At 45.8% G+C, this 15,394-nt stretch overlaps 1 protein-coding gene across 1 annotated transcript in view; it reads right to left on the bottom strand.

Annotated features, from left to right (window-relative positions):
- The window catches only part of WIPI1 (WD repeat domain, phosphoinositide interacting 1), a 32,664-nt gene extending 23,873 nt beyond the window's left edge, over positions 1 to 8,791 (bottom strand). Inside the window, exons 1-3 of the mRNA XM_044247571.1 lie at positions 8,650 to 8,791; positions 3,163 to 3,245; positions 1,397 to 1,566 (exon numbers count right to left, since the gene is read on the bottom strand). Of these exons, the coding sequence (XP_044103506.1) occupies positions 1,397 to 1,566; positions 3,163 to 3,245; positions 8,650 to 8,729 (333 nt within the window). The 5' untranslated portion in view covers positions 8,730 to 8,791. The remainder of the gene's footprint in view (positions 1 to 1,396; positions 1,567 to 3,162; positions 3,246 to 8,649) is intronic.
- Between the last annotated feature and the right edge of the window lie 6,603 nt (positions 8,792 to 15,394).

The following is a 15,394-nucleotide window of genomic DNA, read 5'->3' as shown; positions in this document are numbered from 1 at the left end:
TCGACCAACTCAAAGAAACTCTTTCTTCTCATAAGCCGAAGGAGAACTCTGTCTCATCTGTTAAAAAAGTTATTAGCGTCCAAAACTTAGGTAAGAAGACAGAAGAAAACATTATCCTGGATGAAGGCAATGAATGACCTCCACCATCTTGGGAATATTTAATTGAATAGAAAGGTCTGCAAGGTCATATAAAGAATATATCCATGTGTTTATTTATTTAACAGGCTGTTGGCAAACATATTCATGGAGCGCTTTTCCCCCAGGCACTGTCTTTTCTTACCAGGCCTGTAGCAGTGAACATAGCAGATACAGTGCCTGCCCTTACAGGATTTAGAACCTAATGATTTAAGGGAGACTATGCTAATACCCCCAAATATTTATTTAAGAAGAATTTCTATTTTTTTTTAAAGATTTTATTTATTTATTTGAGAGAGAATGAGTGAGAGAGAACATGAGGGAGGAGAAGGTCAGAGGGAGAAGCAGACTCCCCAAGGAGCTGGGAGCCTGATGCGGGACTCGATCCTGGAAGTCCAGGATCATGACCTGAGCCAAAGGCAGCTGCTCAACCAACTGAGCCACCCAGGCACCCGAATTTCTATTTTTAAAGAGAATGTTTTCTATATTTGAGATAAGAATAATCCTTCCTGGGTCAGCTGGGTGGCTCGGTTGGTTAAGTTGGCTCAGGTTAACCTGAGCCATCGGCTCAGGTCATTATTCCAGGACTCTGGAAGCGAGCCCCGCATCAGGGTCCCTCTCCCCCTGCCTGCTGCTTCCCCTGCTTGTGCTCTCTGTCTAATAAATAAATATACACATAGATCTTAAACAAGCAAACCACTACAAATAAGATCTATAAAAGTGAGCTGGTGGAAAGAAAGTGGGGAGCACGCGCCTGGGGCCCTGGATTGCAGGGAAAGCCCAAGGAGAGAGCAAAAGAAGGCTAGTTCTAGAACTGCTTTCAGAGCTAGCCGGGGGTGGGGGGGGGGGCGGCGGGGCACGCTCATCCTTAGGGGCTTCGTTCTGAGAAGAATGGCAGTGGCCGCCACCATCCAGGGTCCAAACCAGGGAGAGATGTTCTGCGTTCAGTGCCCACGAAGTAGCTCACGGGACAGTGTCAGAGCCAGATTTCCACCCAGCCTGCGTCCAGCAGAAAAGGGTTCACTCCACCAGGGGCCAGTGTTCGAGAAGGGACGCGAGGCAAAAGGACCAGGGAGGACACATCCCTGAAACTAGGGCCCGGAGGAGGCTCACCAGGTCCCGGTGATACGAGGCCCGAGTCTTAAAACCCCTTTTAGAACTGGCTGCGTGCTTTAGCGACACTCGTCTCTACGGACCGTCATCTCGTTCTTGGGTGCCCACGAGCAGAAGCCTTGCAAGCCGAGAGACCTCGCCCACGTACCTGCCGGTTCAGCCGTATGGACAAGATGTTGCTGGAGTAGCTGTAGTTACAGATCTCCGTGCCTTTCTTGAAGTGATAGACGTTCATCTGCCGCGGCTTCGTGCGGCTGACCACCACGACCAGGCTGCTGGAGAACAGGCGCTCCACGATGTAGACATCCGGGATCTCGTCTGGGAAGGAAAGTGGCCCGAGGTGACACAGACTGCAGCCTCCCCTGCCACCAGCCGGGGGCCTCCAGGTCTCGCTGTTGGGGTGCCCTCCCTGAGCCCGCATTCACGATTTTCTTCCCCCCTCCGCGATGCTCTGTCGGCTTCCCAAGGTAGCAGTTCCAAAGCCCAGTCCGACACCCAAAGAAAATGTGAGTGACCAGAACCCCGAGTCAGGTCTTCTAGAACCTTCCCGGATGCCCTCTGGGAGCTACAGTCAGCCCTCAGGCCCCGCTGTTTGCTGTGAAACACATGTGGGAGGTTTGGACAATCTCAACCCACCCTTCCTCTGCGACGGGTTTCCAAGAGGTGTCTGGTCAGGGGAACGTCTGATTTCAGAATTCTGGTCCCTGTTACCGAGAGGTACTATGGGTACGGCCATGGCTTGGGGGGCAGTAACCTAGTTAAAGCCGTAACCCCTCCCCATCGTGTGCTCCCTGGGCCTCTCCGCAATCTCTATCTTACTGAAGACGATCTGGACATCTGTGTCATGACCAGGGAAGTACTTCCACACCCAGGAAGAAGGTAAAGAAGTAAGGCCATAGGTGGACACCTCCATGTTTTTCTGAGAACATTCTTTCTGCATTCCTGCCTTTGTTGTGTGTAGGCAGGTCCCCTAGGCAGTGACATAGGACGGAGACAGAGTGAAGTATTCCCGAAAATGGGGTAATAAAAATAGTATCTTACAAGTATATTGAAGACACAAACTATTTATTTATCAAACCACTTTCTTTCCAGGAAAGCTAAAGATTGTGTAAGTGACCACGAACTATTACCTACCCTGAAAAAATAAGAGAGACACATTTCTCAGCTGCATTGTTTGGCGATATTCATTTGAAGTATTTCAACACCTTCAATATGAACTATGTGAATCGGATCGTATTACTTTGTTAAAACAAAGAAAATATTTCCATGACTGAATGACCGTTAGTGATATTCTACAGTGCCGATATAATGGCAAAAAAAAAAAAAAAATAAATTGTAAGTGACCTTCTGGCTTGACAATTATTAAAACTGACGGCTGTGCATAAAAGTATATGAAGAAGTGTGAACAGTATGGTTTCAAATAAAGGATTTCTTTCTTTTTTTAAATTTTATTAACATATAATGTATTATTTGCCCCAGGGGTACAGGTCTGGGAATCATCAGTCTTATACAATTCACAGCACTCACCATAGCACATACCCTCCCCAGTGTCCATCACCCAGACACCCCGTCCCTCTCTACCCCCCTCCCCACCAGCAGCCCTCAGTTTGTTTCCTGAGATTAAGAGTCTCTTACAGTCTGTCTCCCTCTCTGGTTTTGTCCCGTCAAACAAAGGATTTCTTAACAGAAGAAGAAAATGTTACCTAAGATATTGCCAAATCTAAGGGCTTACTTGTGGGTGTTTTGTTTTTTTTTTTAAACCAAGTGGAGGCAACGATTTATAGTTCAACCTGAAAAATATGGACTCCTTCAGCTTGACAGCTAAGGGAGAAAAATGCAGACAGGTCAGGAGCACCACAGATTAAAGTCTAGAGGGAGGATTTGGTGTCCCTGCGAGCTCACGCACACACTTACTGCTTCCATGGACTTGGTCCAGTTGCTCCACAGAACTCAAGGAGAACAGCTTATAGCCAGCTTTGGTTCCAATCGCTAGGGATCTGTGGAAGATAATGACAGCAGGGGAATGACAGGAGGTACCGCACTCCGACCACAAATCTGCCCAAGACAGACGTTCCCTTCCCTCCCAGTCTCACAGCGGGCAAACATCTATTCTCAGGTTTTTCGGTATTTGATAACTATCTGAATAGTTGTCTGGGGCACGGGGGGCAGAGGGCAGGCATGTTAAAAGGGAAAAGGGCAAAGACAAGGAGAGACACAGAGTTGCGAAATGGGTAAGAGATCTGAAACTCATCAAAAGGAGTATCAAGCCTACAGGTGGCTGTGCTTCCTCAACCAGGCAGAAATAGGAAAAATGGAATGTTGGAGAATATTCATCCTGGCACTACTCCTAACACGAGGAGGGGTCTTGTGGTTGAGAGGGACTTTACCAAAAGGTAAATTTTTTTTTTTTTTGCTTAAAAAATAAATACACCATCATAGTAGGTTTAGTCATTAGTAAGTACGGTTTAATGGATGCACCCTTTCATTGTTTTCCATAAAAACATCTCAGATACTTCATACCAGTAGTTCTCATCCTCAGATGGACATTAAGTTCATGTGGGAAGCTTTAAAAAAATATTGATGTTTACTCCTCCTCCAACCCTGAGCTTTTTAATTAGGTTAATCTCTCTCTCTCTCTCTTTCTTTCTTTCCTAAACCCCATCTCTCTTTCTCTTCCTCTCTCTTTTTCTTTTTTTAGTTCAAGTACTCCCATGTGCAGCCAGGGTTGAGAACTCTGCTTTCTACCACGTTCCACAAAGCTAGTATCAAACAACCAACAAAACAAAAACTGAATACTCATCTGGAACAATATGGGCTAAAAACAAAACAAAAAAACCCCAAAAATATATTTTCTTAATTTTTCACTTTCAACCAATAGAAAAAGACAGAGTATCCACCCAGGTGAAAGCAAAGGGGTCGGTTTTGTTCAGGAGCTGGGATCCCCATCCAGCTCTCTCCTGCTTTGCCTTCAGTGCCTCCGTGGTGAGGAAAATCTTAGCCAGAGCACGCTGAGAATAAGCAGTCCGACCTTGAGCACTTCCATCCTGAGAAAATGGGATGTCAGAGCCGAAATGGACCTTAAAATAGTCCTACATGGACCTAAAAATTAGCCCAGTTTCCTCATTTAAAAGTAAGTATTTGCAAAGGTGAGATTTGCTCTTCACAGGGAAGCATATACAAACATAAGCAGTTTACTGGGGCAAGCCTGGATGCAAGGCTCTCATTTCATACAAAAAATCTTTTCAAATAAAAAAATGAGGACATCACATGATTTTCCATGGGATTGTTTTTTTGTTTTTTTTTGGTTTTTTCCTACCCAAACATCTGTTCTTCCCTGGAACACAGGGATAGGAGACTATGGTCAACTTTTAACTGGTGAGGGAGTTGCTTGTTTCTCAGCCCTCCCACCAGCTTGAGGGGGAAAGTGGTGTGCTAGCCATTTGCACAAGAGCAGCAGTGTGCCCAGGACAGGGTCTGGCACGCAGACTACAGCATTAATGGTGACAAGCAGCTACTCAAGAGGCAACCCAGCAGCATCTAAAAACTTCAAACACAGCTACAAAACAAAACAAAACAAAACAAAAAAACACAGCTACGGGCAAAAGGGTAGAACTGGATTACTATCTGATACTGTATACACGTGTGAACTCAAAGTGGATTAAAGACTTGAATTTAAGACCCAAAGCCATAAAACTCCTAGAAGAAAACATAGGTGGTAAGCTCCTTGACATGGGTCTTAGAGATGTTTTTTGGACCTGACTCCAAAGGCAACGGAAACGAAAGCAAAAATAAACAAACAGGACTACATCAAACTAAAAAGCTTCTGCACAGCAAAGAAAACCACCAATAAAATGAAAAAAAAAAAAACAAAAAAAAACAAAAACAAAAAACAACCCACCGAATGGGGGAAAATATTTGCAACAAGGGGTTAGTATCCAAAATACATAAATTCACCTAACAACAAAACGACCCCCAACCTGATTAAGGAATAGAAGAGGGTCTGAACTGACATTCTTCCAAAGAAGACACAAGGATAACCAACAAGTGCGTGAAAAGATGCTCAACGTCACTAATCCTCAGGGGAAATGGAAATCAAAACCACAATGAGATATTGCCTTACACCTGTCAGAATGGCTAGTGTCAGAAGGTCAGAAATGACAAGCGTTGGTGAGGATGCGGAGGAAAGGCAGCCCTCAGGCGCTGTTCATGTGAGTGCAACCTGGTACAGCCTCTCTGGAAAACAGTACGAAGTTCCCTCAAGAAATTTAAAATATAACTACCCTATGATCCAGCAATTTCATGTCTGGGTATCCTTCTGAAGAAAAAATGAAAATACAAATTCAAAGAGATATAGGCAGCCCTATGTTCTTTGCTGCGTTGTTTATGGTAGCCAATATACGGAAACTATGTAAGTGTCCATCAGTGGATGAATGCATAAAGATGTGGTGTGTATGTGGCGCGCGCACACACACACACACACACACACGCGCGCACTTGCTTCTCAACCGTCAAAAAGAATGAAATCATGCCAGTTGCAGCAATATGGTTGAGACTACTATGCTACACAAGTCAGACAGAGAAAGACAAATACCGCATTTCACTTACACGTGGAATCGAAGAAAAACAAAAGGAGCAGAAGAAAACAAAACCCAGACTCATAGTTACAGAGAATAGATTGGTGGTTGCCAGAAGGGAGGGGTGTGGGGGGGAGGGCTATGAAATTGGTGAAGGCGATCAGGAAGTACAAACTTCCAGTTATAAAGTAACTATGTCATGGGGGCTAATGCACAGCATGGGAAATACAGTAGCTAACACTGCTCTACTTTTGTAAGTTAACAGGTGTTTAGTAGACTGACTGTGGTGACCATTTGTGTATACAAATGTTGAGTCACAATAGGTCATACACCTGAAACTAATAGAACACTGTATGTCAATGATACCTCAACTTTAAAAAGCTCCTTTGTATTCCTATGATTCAAAAAATGTTTTAAAATACACTTGGTAGTCATTACCATTTTTAAACTTCCTTCACACAAATATAGATGCGTTTAGTAGCAAACTGATTTTTGCAAACAAACTTGCAAGGAAAAAAAAATGTAACTAGAGTCTTGTGATATTAACCAAAAGATTTCTGGCAATTTAAATTTGGCAATTTAAAATAATTTTCAAACATAGGCCCTGCTCCTAGAACAGAAGGATTTTATACTATTACTATTATGTTTTAAATGATGGATCAATGGCCACAAAAAATGCTGAATCAAGGAATTCGAACTATGACTTTATTTTACACATAAGGCCTTCCTGCAGGAAAACAAGTTCTCACCATCTCTCATAGGAATAGGGATTAGGACAAATATATACTGCCAATCAAATGAAAAAAATGTACCCAAAGTGTCTAGCACAGTGCAAACATGAAGCATGATCAAAGAAGTTTAGTTGTAATACTGTAAAACTCAGCCTGTACTTAAAGAAAAAAACACACTGGTAAGCCTAAATGCATTAGTAAGGGGCTTGACTTATTTTAAAAAGTTCAATGTCATACCCTCTGTGGCTCAAAGCAACTGACTGTGACAAAAACTTTTATTTATAGGTAAGACAGAGCTGTCCAGCAGAGCCTTCATCCAAGAAAACAGAACTGACAGCAGAGACAAGGAAATTAACTTTCCAAGCACCCAACAGCTTTGAAAACAACATTCTTACCCAAGTGCTATAGAAAGTTGGGACTCAGCTAGAATAAAAATCAACATCACTTAAAAAAAAAATCTAATAAACAATGCGACAAAGCAGAATTTAGAACATTTACTTCCAGTAAGCAAACTGACTCCCCTCCTTGTCCTGTGTTCAGTTGGGCAGGAAAACATTCTGGCATTTATTTCAACAGCCATCCTCTCTTGCAAAATGCTACTTACAAAATGTCAGAATTTTATCTACACCATCATTTCTGTAAACTGCTGGTTTCAACCCATCAGCTGATCTTAAAAACAGTTCAGTAAGTTACAAACACCTTTAAAAGAAGGGATCCCCCAAGTAGGGGGTAAACACTATTCAGTGAATCACTTTTCAGGGATGTTCTATGTATGTGGGGACTAGGAGATGTTGTCATATGTATTTCTTATTGTCGACTGTGGTTAAAAAAAAAAAAAAAAAGCTTGAAAGTCATTCATCTAACCAAGCTGTCCAGCTACCAGATTACCCGATTACACATAGTTTTTTTGGAACAAAGGCATATTGTTTGGCACAGGGTGTTTTTAAGCAGAAACACAAAGGGAATGAAAGCCAGAGTTACTTATGGTAAGGCTCGGCCTTAATTACACCACTGCATGTTCAATATTAGCACAGCCCGGTCACAGGCAGCCAAAGCACAAGCGTGAAGCCGGCTCCAAACAAGGAACACAACAGAAACTGGTACAGCAGGAAGTGGGAAACTGGAAAGCGGTCATCCCTGCTTGATGCTCTGGGTGCACATTCCAAAGCGATTATTCCATATGGTCCTAGGGACCGGCGTCTAACAATTCCATGAAAAGAGGCAAGGGAGCAGGCGTTTGCCTCCAAGGGACTGCATCCTTGAGATGTCCGAACCACAGCTCAACCACTCCCTCTCTGGCCGAAGTCCAAATGGGCACCTCGAAGTGAAATATTAAAAAAAAAAATCCACTCCCAAAGCAACTGGAGCTCGTGCTTCTCCGAGAAGGCAGCCTGGGCCGGGGAAAGGTCTCTTGAACTCGGAGAAGCAGAGGCTGCCTCGCCCAGGGAGGAGGGAGGGAGGCTTCGTGCAAACAGTGTGAGGGGTGGAAAGGTTTCTGACACCCCGAGCCTGCAGGCGAGATGCCTTAAGCTGGGGCTGGGACCGGGGCTGGCCCTGGCCACAGGGATAGGCTGCCTCTTTGTCCCAGGCCCTGCCCAGATGCCACGTTGAGATGCTCAAGGACAAATGGGAAAGTTTTTCCTGTATTCCCATCTTCCTGGGCCCCAGCAACCTCGCCTCGGGTCAGCTCGCCACTTCCCCCTCCCCTCCCCACCTCCTTTGTTTTTGGCTTCTCCTCCCCCTCCCCCAGACCCCCCGCTTCGGTCGCTAACCTCTGCCCCCCCCCCAGCCCTCCCGGATTCCGAAGCCTTCGCCCGCCCCACTCCGCCCTGGAACTCTCTCCCTCCTCGCTCCGCCGGCCGCTCCTGGCCCTCGGCCCGCAGCTGGGGAGGAGTGGGGGTGGGGGGGCTCGAACCCTCGACGGGGGAGGGGGAGCCCCCGCCAGGCCGAGCCCGTCCCGGGTCGCCCCCGCCGCGCCGCCGCCGCCCTCCTGGGGCGTAGGCCTGCGCCTCTCCGGCTCGGAGTTGCCGATAGGACAAGACCCCCGCTCGCCACTCTCTTCCCCAGCTCCCGGCCGGGCAGCCGCCGCGGCTTACGTGCAGTCCTGGTTGAAGGAGAAGCAGCTGAGCGCCGCCTCGGCCCCGCCCGGGGGGCCGTCCGCCGCCTCGGCCTCCATCGGGGACTCGACCCGGGGGAAGCCGCAGCTCCGAGCCGGCGACAGCCACCTCAGCAGCCCGCTGGCGCCGGCTCCGCGGGCCGGGTCGCCGGCCCCCCTCCGCTCCTGGCCCCGCCCCGATCCGCTTCGCTCCGCCCCGTCCCTGCTTCGCTCCGCCCCCCTCTCCCCGGCCCGGCCCCGACCCTCCTGCGGGTCCCAGCCAACCCTCGGCGCGGAGGGGGCGGAGGCCCCACCCCCGGCCGCCATTGGTTACGGGTCCACGCCCACGGCTCCCCCTGGGCCAATGGACGGCAGCTGCGGGAGGAACCGCCCCGGTGACGACCCGCCCCCGGCTCGGTGAGACGGCTCTCCATTGGGCGAAGGCGCACGACGCAAGGCTGCAGGCCACGTGGTGGTGTTGTCATTGCCAGAAGCCGCGAAACGGGAGTAGGCGAGAATGAGCGCGGCTGAGGCCCGACCCCTTGGCCTCCGCGGGGCTTCGGCGGTGGGGCTGTGGCGGGGGCGGTGGGCGGACGCGCTCGGTCCCACCCCGCCCAAACCCCTGTGACGAGTAGCTCTCCGTCTATTAAACTGGTAGAGTTTAGTAGAGAGCGTGAGACGCCAAAGCCCCACCCTTTAGTGGAGTCTTCAAGCTGCTCAGAGAAAAGTTTCCAAAATGGGGATGCTAAGGCCAGACCCGAAGTCACCTTCCCGCCTGCCCCGCCGTGAGAAGCCAAGCGCTGTCTTCACTGTGCCGATGACCTCGCTGGATTTTAAAAAGAGGAACAATGTTTTCTGCCCCATTTTTTATTTTTTATAATTTTTTAAAAAAATTTATTTATTTATTTGACAGAAAGAGATCACAAGTAGGCAGAGAGGCAGGCAGAGAGAGAGGGGGGTGCAGGCGATCCCAGGACCCTGAGATCATGACCTGAGCCAAAGGCAGGGGCTTAACCCGCTGAACCACCCAGGCGCCCCTCTGACCCATTTTTTAAATAAAGGGTCAACTGAGCAGCTAAATAATCTGTCAAAAGTAACACAACAGATGGCAGAATGTGGATTTGTCCGGTATCAAGACCCGCCGCGCACCAAACCACCTGCTGGGAAATTTGGCAAAATCCATCTGATCTGTAGTTTGGAAAAAAAAAAAAAATGAAAGGAAATGTGTATAAGATGGTGTTTTTGATGAAAGGGATGAGATCTGGAAGATGGCCCAATTCGAAACTCACATATTTGACATGAATGCTGACAAGAGTCTCTCTTCCCAGCTTAAATGCATGTTGCATGTAATACGCCCAACGCAGTTCATGAATCAGTAGCTCTGCTGGCTTTGGATTTATAGAACTCCTGACGAATTTTTAACTCATACTTTTCAAGCTGAGATGACATTTTAATTATGCCACAGTATTTCAAATTGGCATCATTAAAACCTATTTTGTGACAAAGCTGTATATGCATATGTGTGTATACACGCACATACTTTGGAAACTGGAACCTGTCTTGGATGCGGGAAGAGCACTATTTCACATAAGCTTTTCTGGTTTGGGTTTTCTGAAGCATAAAAATAAGTTTCTTCATGCAACGCTACTACTCTTTCTCTCAACTGATGTGAAAATAGTTCAGCTCTTAGACCTGCAGATGTTGGTTGCTCTTTAGTTGATTGTGAAGTGTTATAAACCATCCTAAGTGAAAAGAGCTTCTGTTTGGATGCTTGAACTGCATCATCTTTGTTACCTCTTGGATCAGAGGTGCTTCTCCTTAGCACTCCCAGCTCAGCCATTTATAAAAGTAGGAGTCTGGTAGGCTAGGTGCTGGGCTGTTTGGAGAATTAAATAAAGTGTGGGATAAGGTTATTACGGTGGAAGCTGTTATTCTTGGTAGTTTAGACGTTATTAGGTAGAGTTGGGAGCTGGTGTTAGTTTTTGAGCAGGAGTGTTTCATGATAAAAACTGTGTTTTAGACAGATAAACTTGTTTGGGGTGTGCAGAATAGATTAGAAGGGGGAAAAGCCTAGACTAATGTGAAATTCTAGGAGTGAAGGGACGTAAGATACAGGCTGGAAAGGTTAGGACAAACCCCAAATAAATTTTTTTCTATTGAAATATATTGGACATATATTTGATACATAACATTGTGTAAATTTAAAGTGTATGGCATGTTGATTTGATACTTATATATTGTAATATTATTGCCATTGTCGCTATTATTAGCACCATATTAGCACCACTAACGTGTCACATGAAGAGATATTTTGAGGCAATGCTGTCTGAGAGAAAGATAACGAGAGAGAGAAAGTAAGAAAGAAAGAAAATGTCAGCCACAGATATGAACCCCATTAATAATTTTAAATTTTCTATAAGCCACACTAAAAAAGGTAAAAAGCAATAAGTAAATGAACTTTAATAATTGTTTAACACAATGTGTCAAAAATCTCATTTTAATGAATAATCAATGCAAAAGTATTAATCGGTTAGTTTAGATTATTTTTTAGCATCATTATTTAAAATCCAAAGTATCCCTTTCACTTAGAACATATCTCAATTTACGCCAGCCACATTTTAAATACCTATGTGACTGGTAGCTATGGCATTGCCCAGTGAAGTCTGGGGAGAATAAAGCACAGAACCTAGTGGCTGATGGGGAGGGGTGGTGTGGCAGAGAAGAGGAGGGAAGAGTCCAGTCTGATTCCACGATTAGGAAGGTGGGAGCTCATGATGCTGTTTTCAGAAACTAGGTGTTCAGGAAGATGCAATTAGTTACATGTTGACACAGCTCACTGGGATTACAGTTCAGGCCTCGAGATGTAGGTACGGGAGAAAATTGATCAGCTTCCTAGCCCCACCTTTCCCATGAATGATCCCTCTTGGACGTTTCCCACTGAGTTAGCGGTCCACCACCCACCACCACCCCCGTGGAAATAATATCCCGGGGTTGCCTCACTTGATTTTATTTTTCCTAAGATAATACAGAAATCTGTATTTTTACATAAACACATTTAAAATAAATATTTATTTTACATAAACCTATGTAATTTTAAAAAAGATTTTATTTATTTATTTGACAGAGATGACAAGTAGGCAGAGAGGCAGGCAGAGAGAGAAAGTGGGGGAAGCAGGCTCCCTGCTGAGCAGAGAGCTTGATGCGGGGCTCGATCCCACAACCCTGAGATCATGACCTGAGCTGAAGGCAGAGGCTTTAACCCGCTGAACCACCCAGGCGCCCCAAACTTATGTAATTTTATGTAAAAATTTAAAATGTTGATGATCAATTCTTATTTTTTAAAAAGCACTGTGTGGGCCAAATTAAATATACCAGCTGGCTGGAAGTGGTTTGTGGAGGTCCAGTGTGTGACCTCTGTTCGAGGCATAACACCCTCAAAAAAAAAAAAAAAATCCAATGAAAATTCTATGAATAAATCCAGAGGTGCTGGGTTCATTTGATGTCGGGCTGATTTTTCTTTTTCTAAGTTCTAGTTCTAGGTTCCCTGGGAGAAGAAACTCCTGATTTAAATATTGGGTTGATGCCATCCTAATCCTTCCACATTCTAGGAATAGGAAATTTCAACACCAAATAACAGAAGGAGAGGCTATCTGGAGGAAGAGGGGATGACAACACTTAACCGCGAGAAAAACAGAATTTCAGCTTTTTGTCCTTCTTCCAAGCGAGATGCCTAAGTGGCTATCTTTTCCCAGACAAAATGGCTATTATTTCTAGAGAAACGATAAATCAGCAAAATCCGGAAGAATAAAGCTGAGCTTGGGGATTAAGTATTCTTGGTAATACAAAATGCAGGCCACCGTTCAGCTCATGGGAAGCCTTCTTATTTGTGCAGCCATCAGGCTGTCATTTTAAAATGCTGATCAGGGACTGCACTGGGCAATGACCGGGGAAGTTGGAAATGACACATCCTGTCTGACTCAACCCTCATGTCACCCAATATGGCTGCCCACAACACCCAACTGTCTATAATTAGAGTAACTATGAGGTGAGCAGATGCCACTCCTGTCCCTTTCTTTGTATACAATCTATTCCATTTTTATAAAATCAAGTCATAGGAAATAAGTTCCTTTTTTTCTTTTCCAATTCGTTTCAGCACTCAGAACGGGAGTTGAGAAGGAGTAGAACCGGAGTGGACGCGTGTAGGGTAGTGCTTTGAGAATAGGAAGAAGGAGGAAGGGCCTGGGGACAATGCAGAATCGGTAAGACTTGGGGGGTGGGGAGAGGGAAGAGGGATGTGTCCCAGGCTCAAGGAGTCAGCCCTACCCTCCTATTCTAGGGTCAGAAGTAAGGGCTTGAAATGTAGAGTGATTTCTGGGAAAGGAGGTGATCCCATCAGATTGGCAAACAGGAAGTACCCAGCCAGAGGGATGGCTACACAGCAGACATAATTGGGCTTTTTTCTTACTCATCCCAGGCCCAATCTGTGTGGGAGAGCATGGCTGCAGTGAATGAACGGTTCCTATAATGTGCCTCCAAATGGAACCACTAAATCTGGTTTTATTACTGGAAAAAAGAGAGAGAGAGAGAGAGAGAGAGAATGGGGGGCAAAACCCAACAACTATTCTAATATTCCTTGACTTATGTATTTCCTCTCAAGAGTAAAAAATCAATGATATTTCATTCAAGAGTGGACTGGTGTCTTTGCCTACGTTCTCTCCACCATCTGTCTTATTTTTGCTTCCAGAATAATCTTCAAACGCCAAGGCAAAATCACAAGTTCTCCATAAATACTTGGTGATCGGCTGACATTCATGAAGACAGTAGCTTTCTATGTGAGCATTTGCAGACATATGAGCTAATGGTCTATCAGTCGAGGCAATGTAGAGAGTTTCAGTCAAGGAGCTTTGTTCACTGGGCCATCTTAAGCCCATCCAAGATTCTAGAGAAGTGTTCCTCAGGTCAACCAACCCCTCCCCTCACCCCTGACTTAAGTTTGAAAGTATAAATATAGGTGACATCTGGAAATGGAAAGCAGAGCTTTGTAGAAAGCCTGACTTGAAGCCTCATGCATCTTCTCGTTTAATGCTTATTACATATCCTATCCTGGAGATTTTTATACGTATCGCCGGACTGTGTAAACCAAGGTCGAGAGATGCTGGATAAGTTGCTCAAGGTCCTGGGGCAGTCTGTGATGGAGATGTGGTTTGCTCTCACCTTCCCACCACAGTTCCAGGTCCCCTCTCCATCTCTGCTTCCCCTCAGACTAGGGGGCCTCAAAGCTCACAACAGAACTGGCGTCTTAACCTGTATTCCGTTCTCTAAAGGGACAGAGAGGCAAGGCTGGAGACAGGGAGGCAGGATTGTGCCAAGAGGACCACAGGCCAAGTGCAAGGGGCAGGGCATCAAGCCGGGAGCTTTTCAAAGGGGGCAGAAGCTTTGCTTAGTTTTGGCGCAGATACTACTAGACGTATCTAGAAACAACTTTTGCTTCCAGGCCTAAGGGTTAACCTGTGCTCATGGGCGAGGGTAGTTAGTTAATAAATGTTGGCTCTAGGTTTCTTCCTGGTCTAGAGAGCAGGTATAAAGAATGGTAACCACTCCTGAGAATTTTTCACCTGGGGGGGGGGGAAAGGTGATTTCAAAGGCCTTAGGGGAGCCCAGGAGAGGAGTGAGAATCCCATGTTTCTTGGTGAACAGTGCCATCTAGTGACCCGTGGTATTCAGTTCCAGGCTGGTGGGTAGACCTGGAAGCAGAGACTGGCTTGAATGAGAAGATCCGGGGAGCTAATTCTGAAACCCCTGAAGAATCTTGGACTTTCCATGCGTTCTTCCTAAACCTCTTTACCACCTGTGCATGGAAATACAGAGGCCTCCCTCACCCCTCTCTTGCAGAAGGTGAAGTTTGGAAGGAGTTGGGCCATTCATTCATTCATTTGATCTATTTTTATTCAGTGCCTGTTATGTGCCTGCCAGGTTCCAGGTCCTGGGGTTGCAACATGGAGAAAAAAATTAAAACAAAAACAAAAACAAAAACAAAAAAACCCCTGCTTAAATGGGCAGAGAGACCACAGGCAAGAAAAATAGAATGGAGAGTAGTTCAGATGGCCATGAGTGCCAAGAAGAAAAATAAAGCCTTTGAGGGTTTGGGGTGGGGGGAGGATTTCATGAAGAATGGGCAGGGAAGGCATCACTGGAAAGTTCCATTCAAAGGAAGATCTGAAGCAGAGAAGGGAACGTGTGGGGAAAAGCATTCTATGCTGGACCGTGGAGGAGGTGAGGATGGCTGGGAGAGAAAGAGGAGGGGTCAATAAACAGGAAAAGAGTCAGAATGATGGTGCTCGGGCATGTGGGGAGGGGCGAGAAACCGCTGGGCGTTTTGACTTCTATGAACAGAATCATTCAGGGAGCCGTGTCGAGAATAAATGAAGGGTGTCTTGGTAGATTCGCAATTCCCTTCAGCATGCTTAAAAACTCCAGGAAGCCCAGTTTATTGTTTAATGAGGTTGAACAGTACTTTCCAGGCTTGCGACGATCTCCTTCTTCTAGGGGGACAGCCACTAACTTCTTGTGGGACCCGAGAAAATGAAAGTCAGCTCTGATAAGCAGACTGTGATGTTCCCAACAGTCATAAATGAGGCCAGTGCAAAGTCAACAGAAAACAGTGTTTTTCCCAAGGCCACACCACAGCCACAAAGAAACTAACATCGAATGATTAAGTCTTTCTTATCAGTGTCTTCCGCAGACTC

This window comes from Neovison vison, chromosome 5 (assembly GCF_020171115.1).
Source record: "Neovison vison isolate M4711 chromosome 5, ASM_NN_V1, whole genome shotgun sequence".
Lineage (NCBI taxonomy): Eukaryota > Metazoa > Chordata > Mammalia > Carnivora > Mustelidae > Neogale > Neogale vison.
This window is presented reverse-complemented; position numbering and strand designations above follow the sequence as displayed.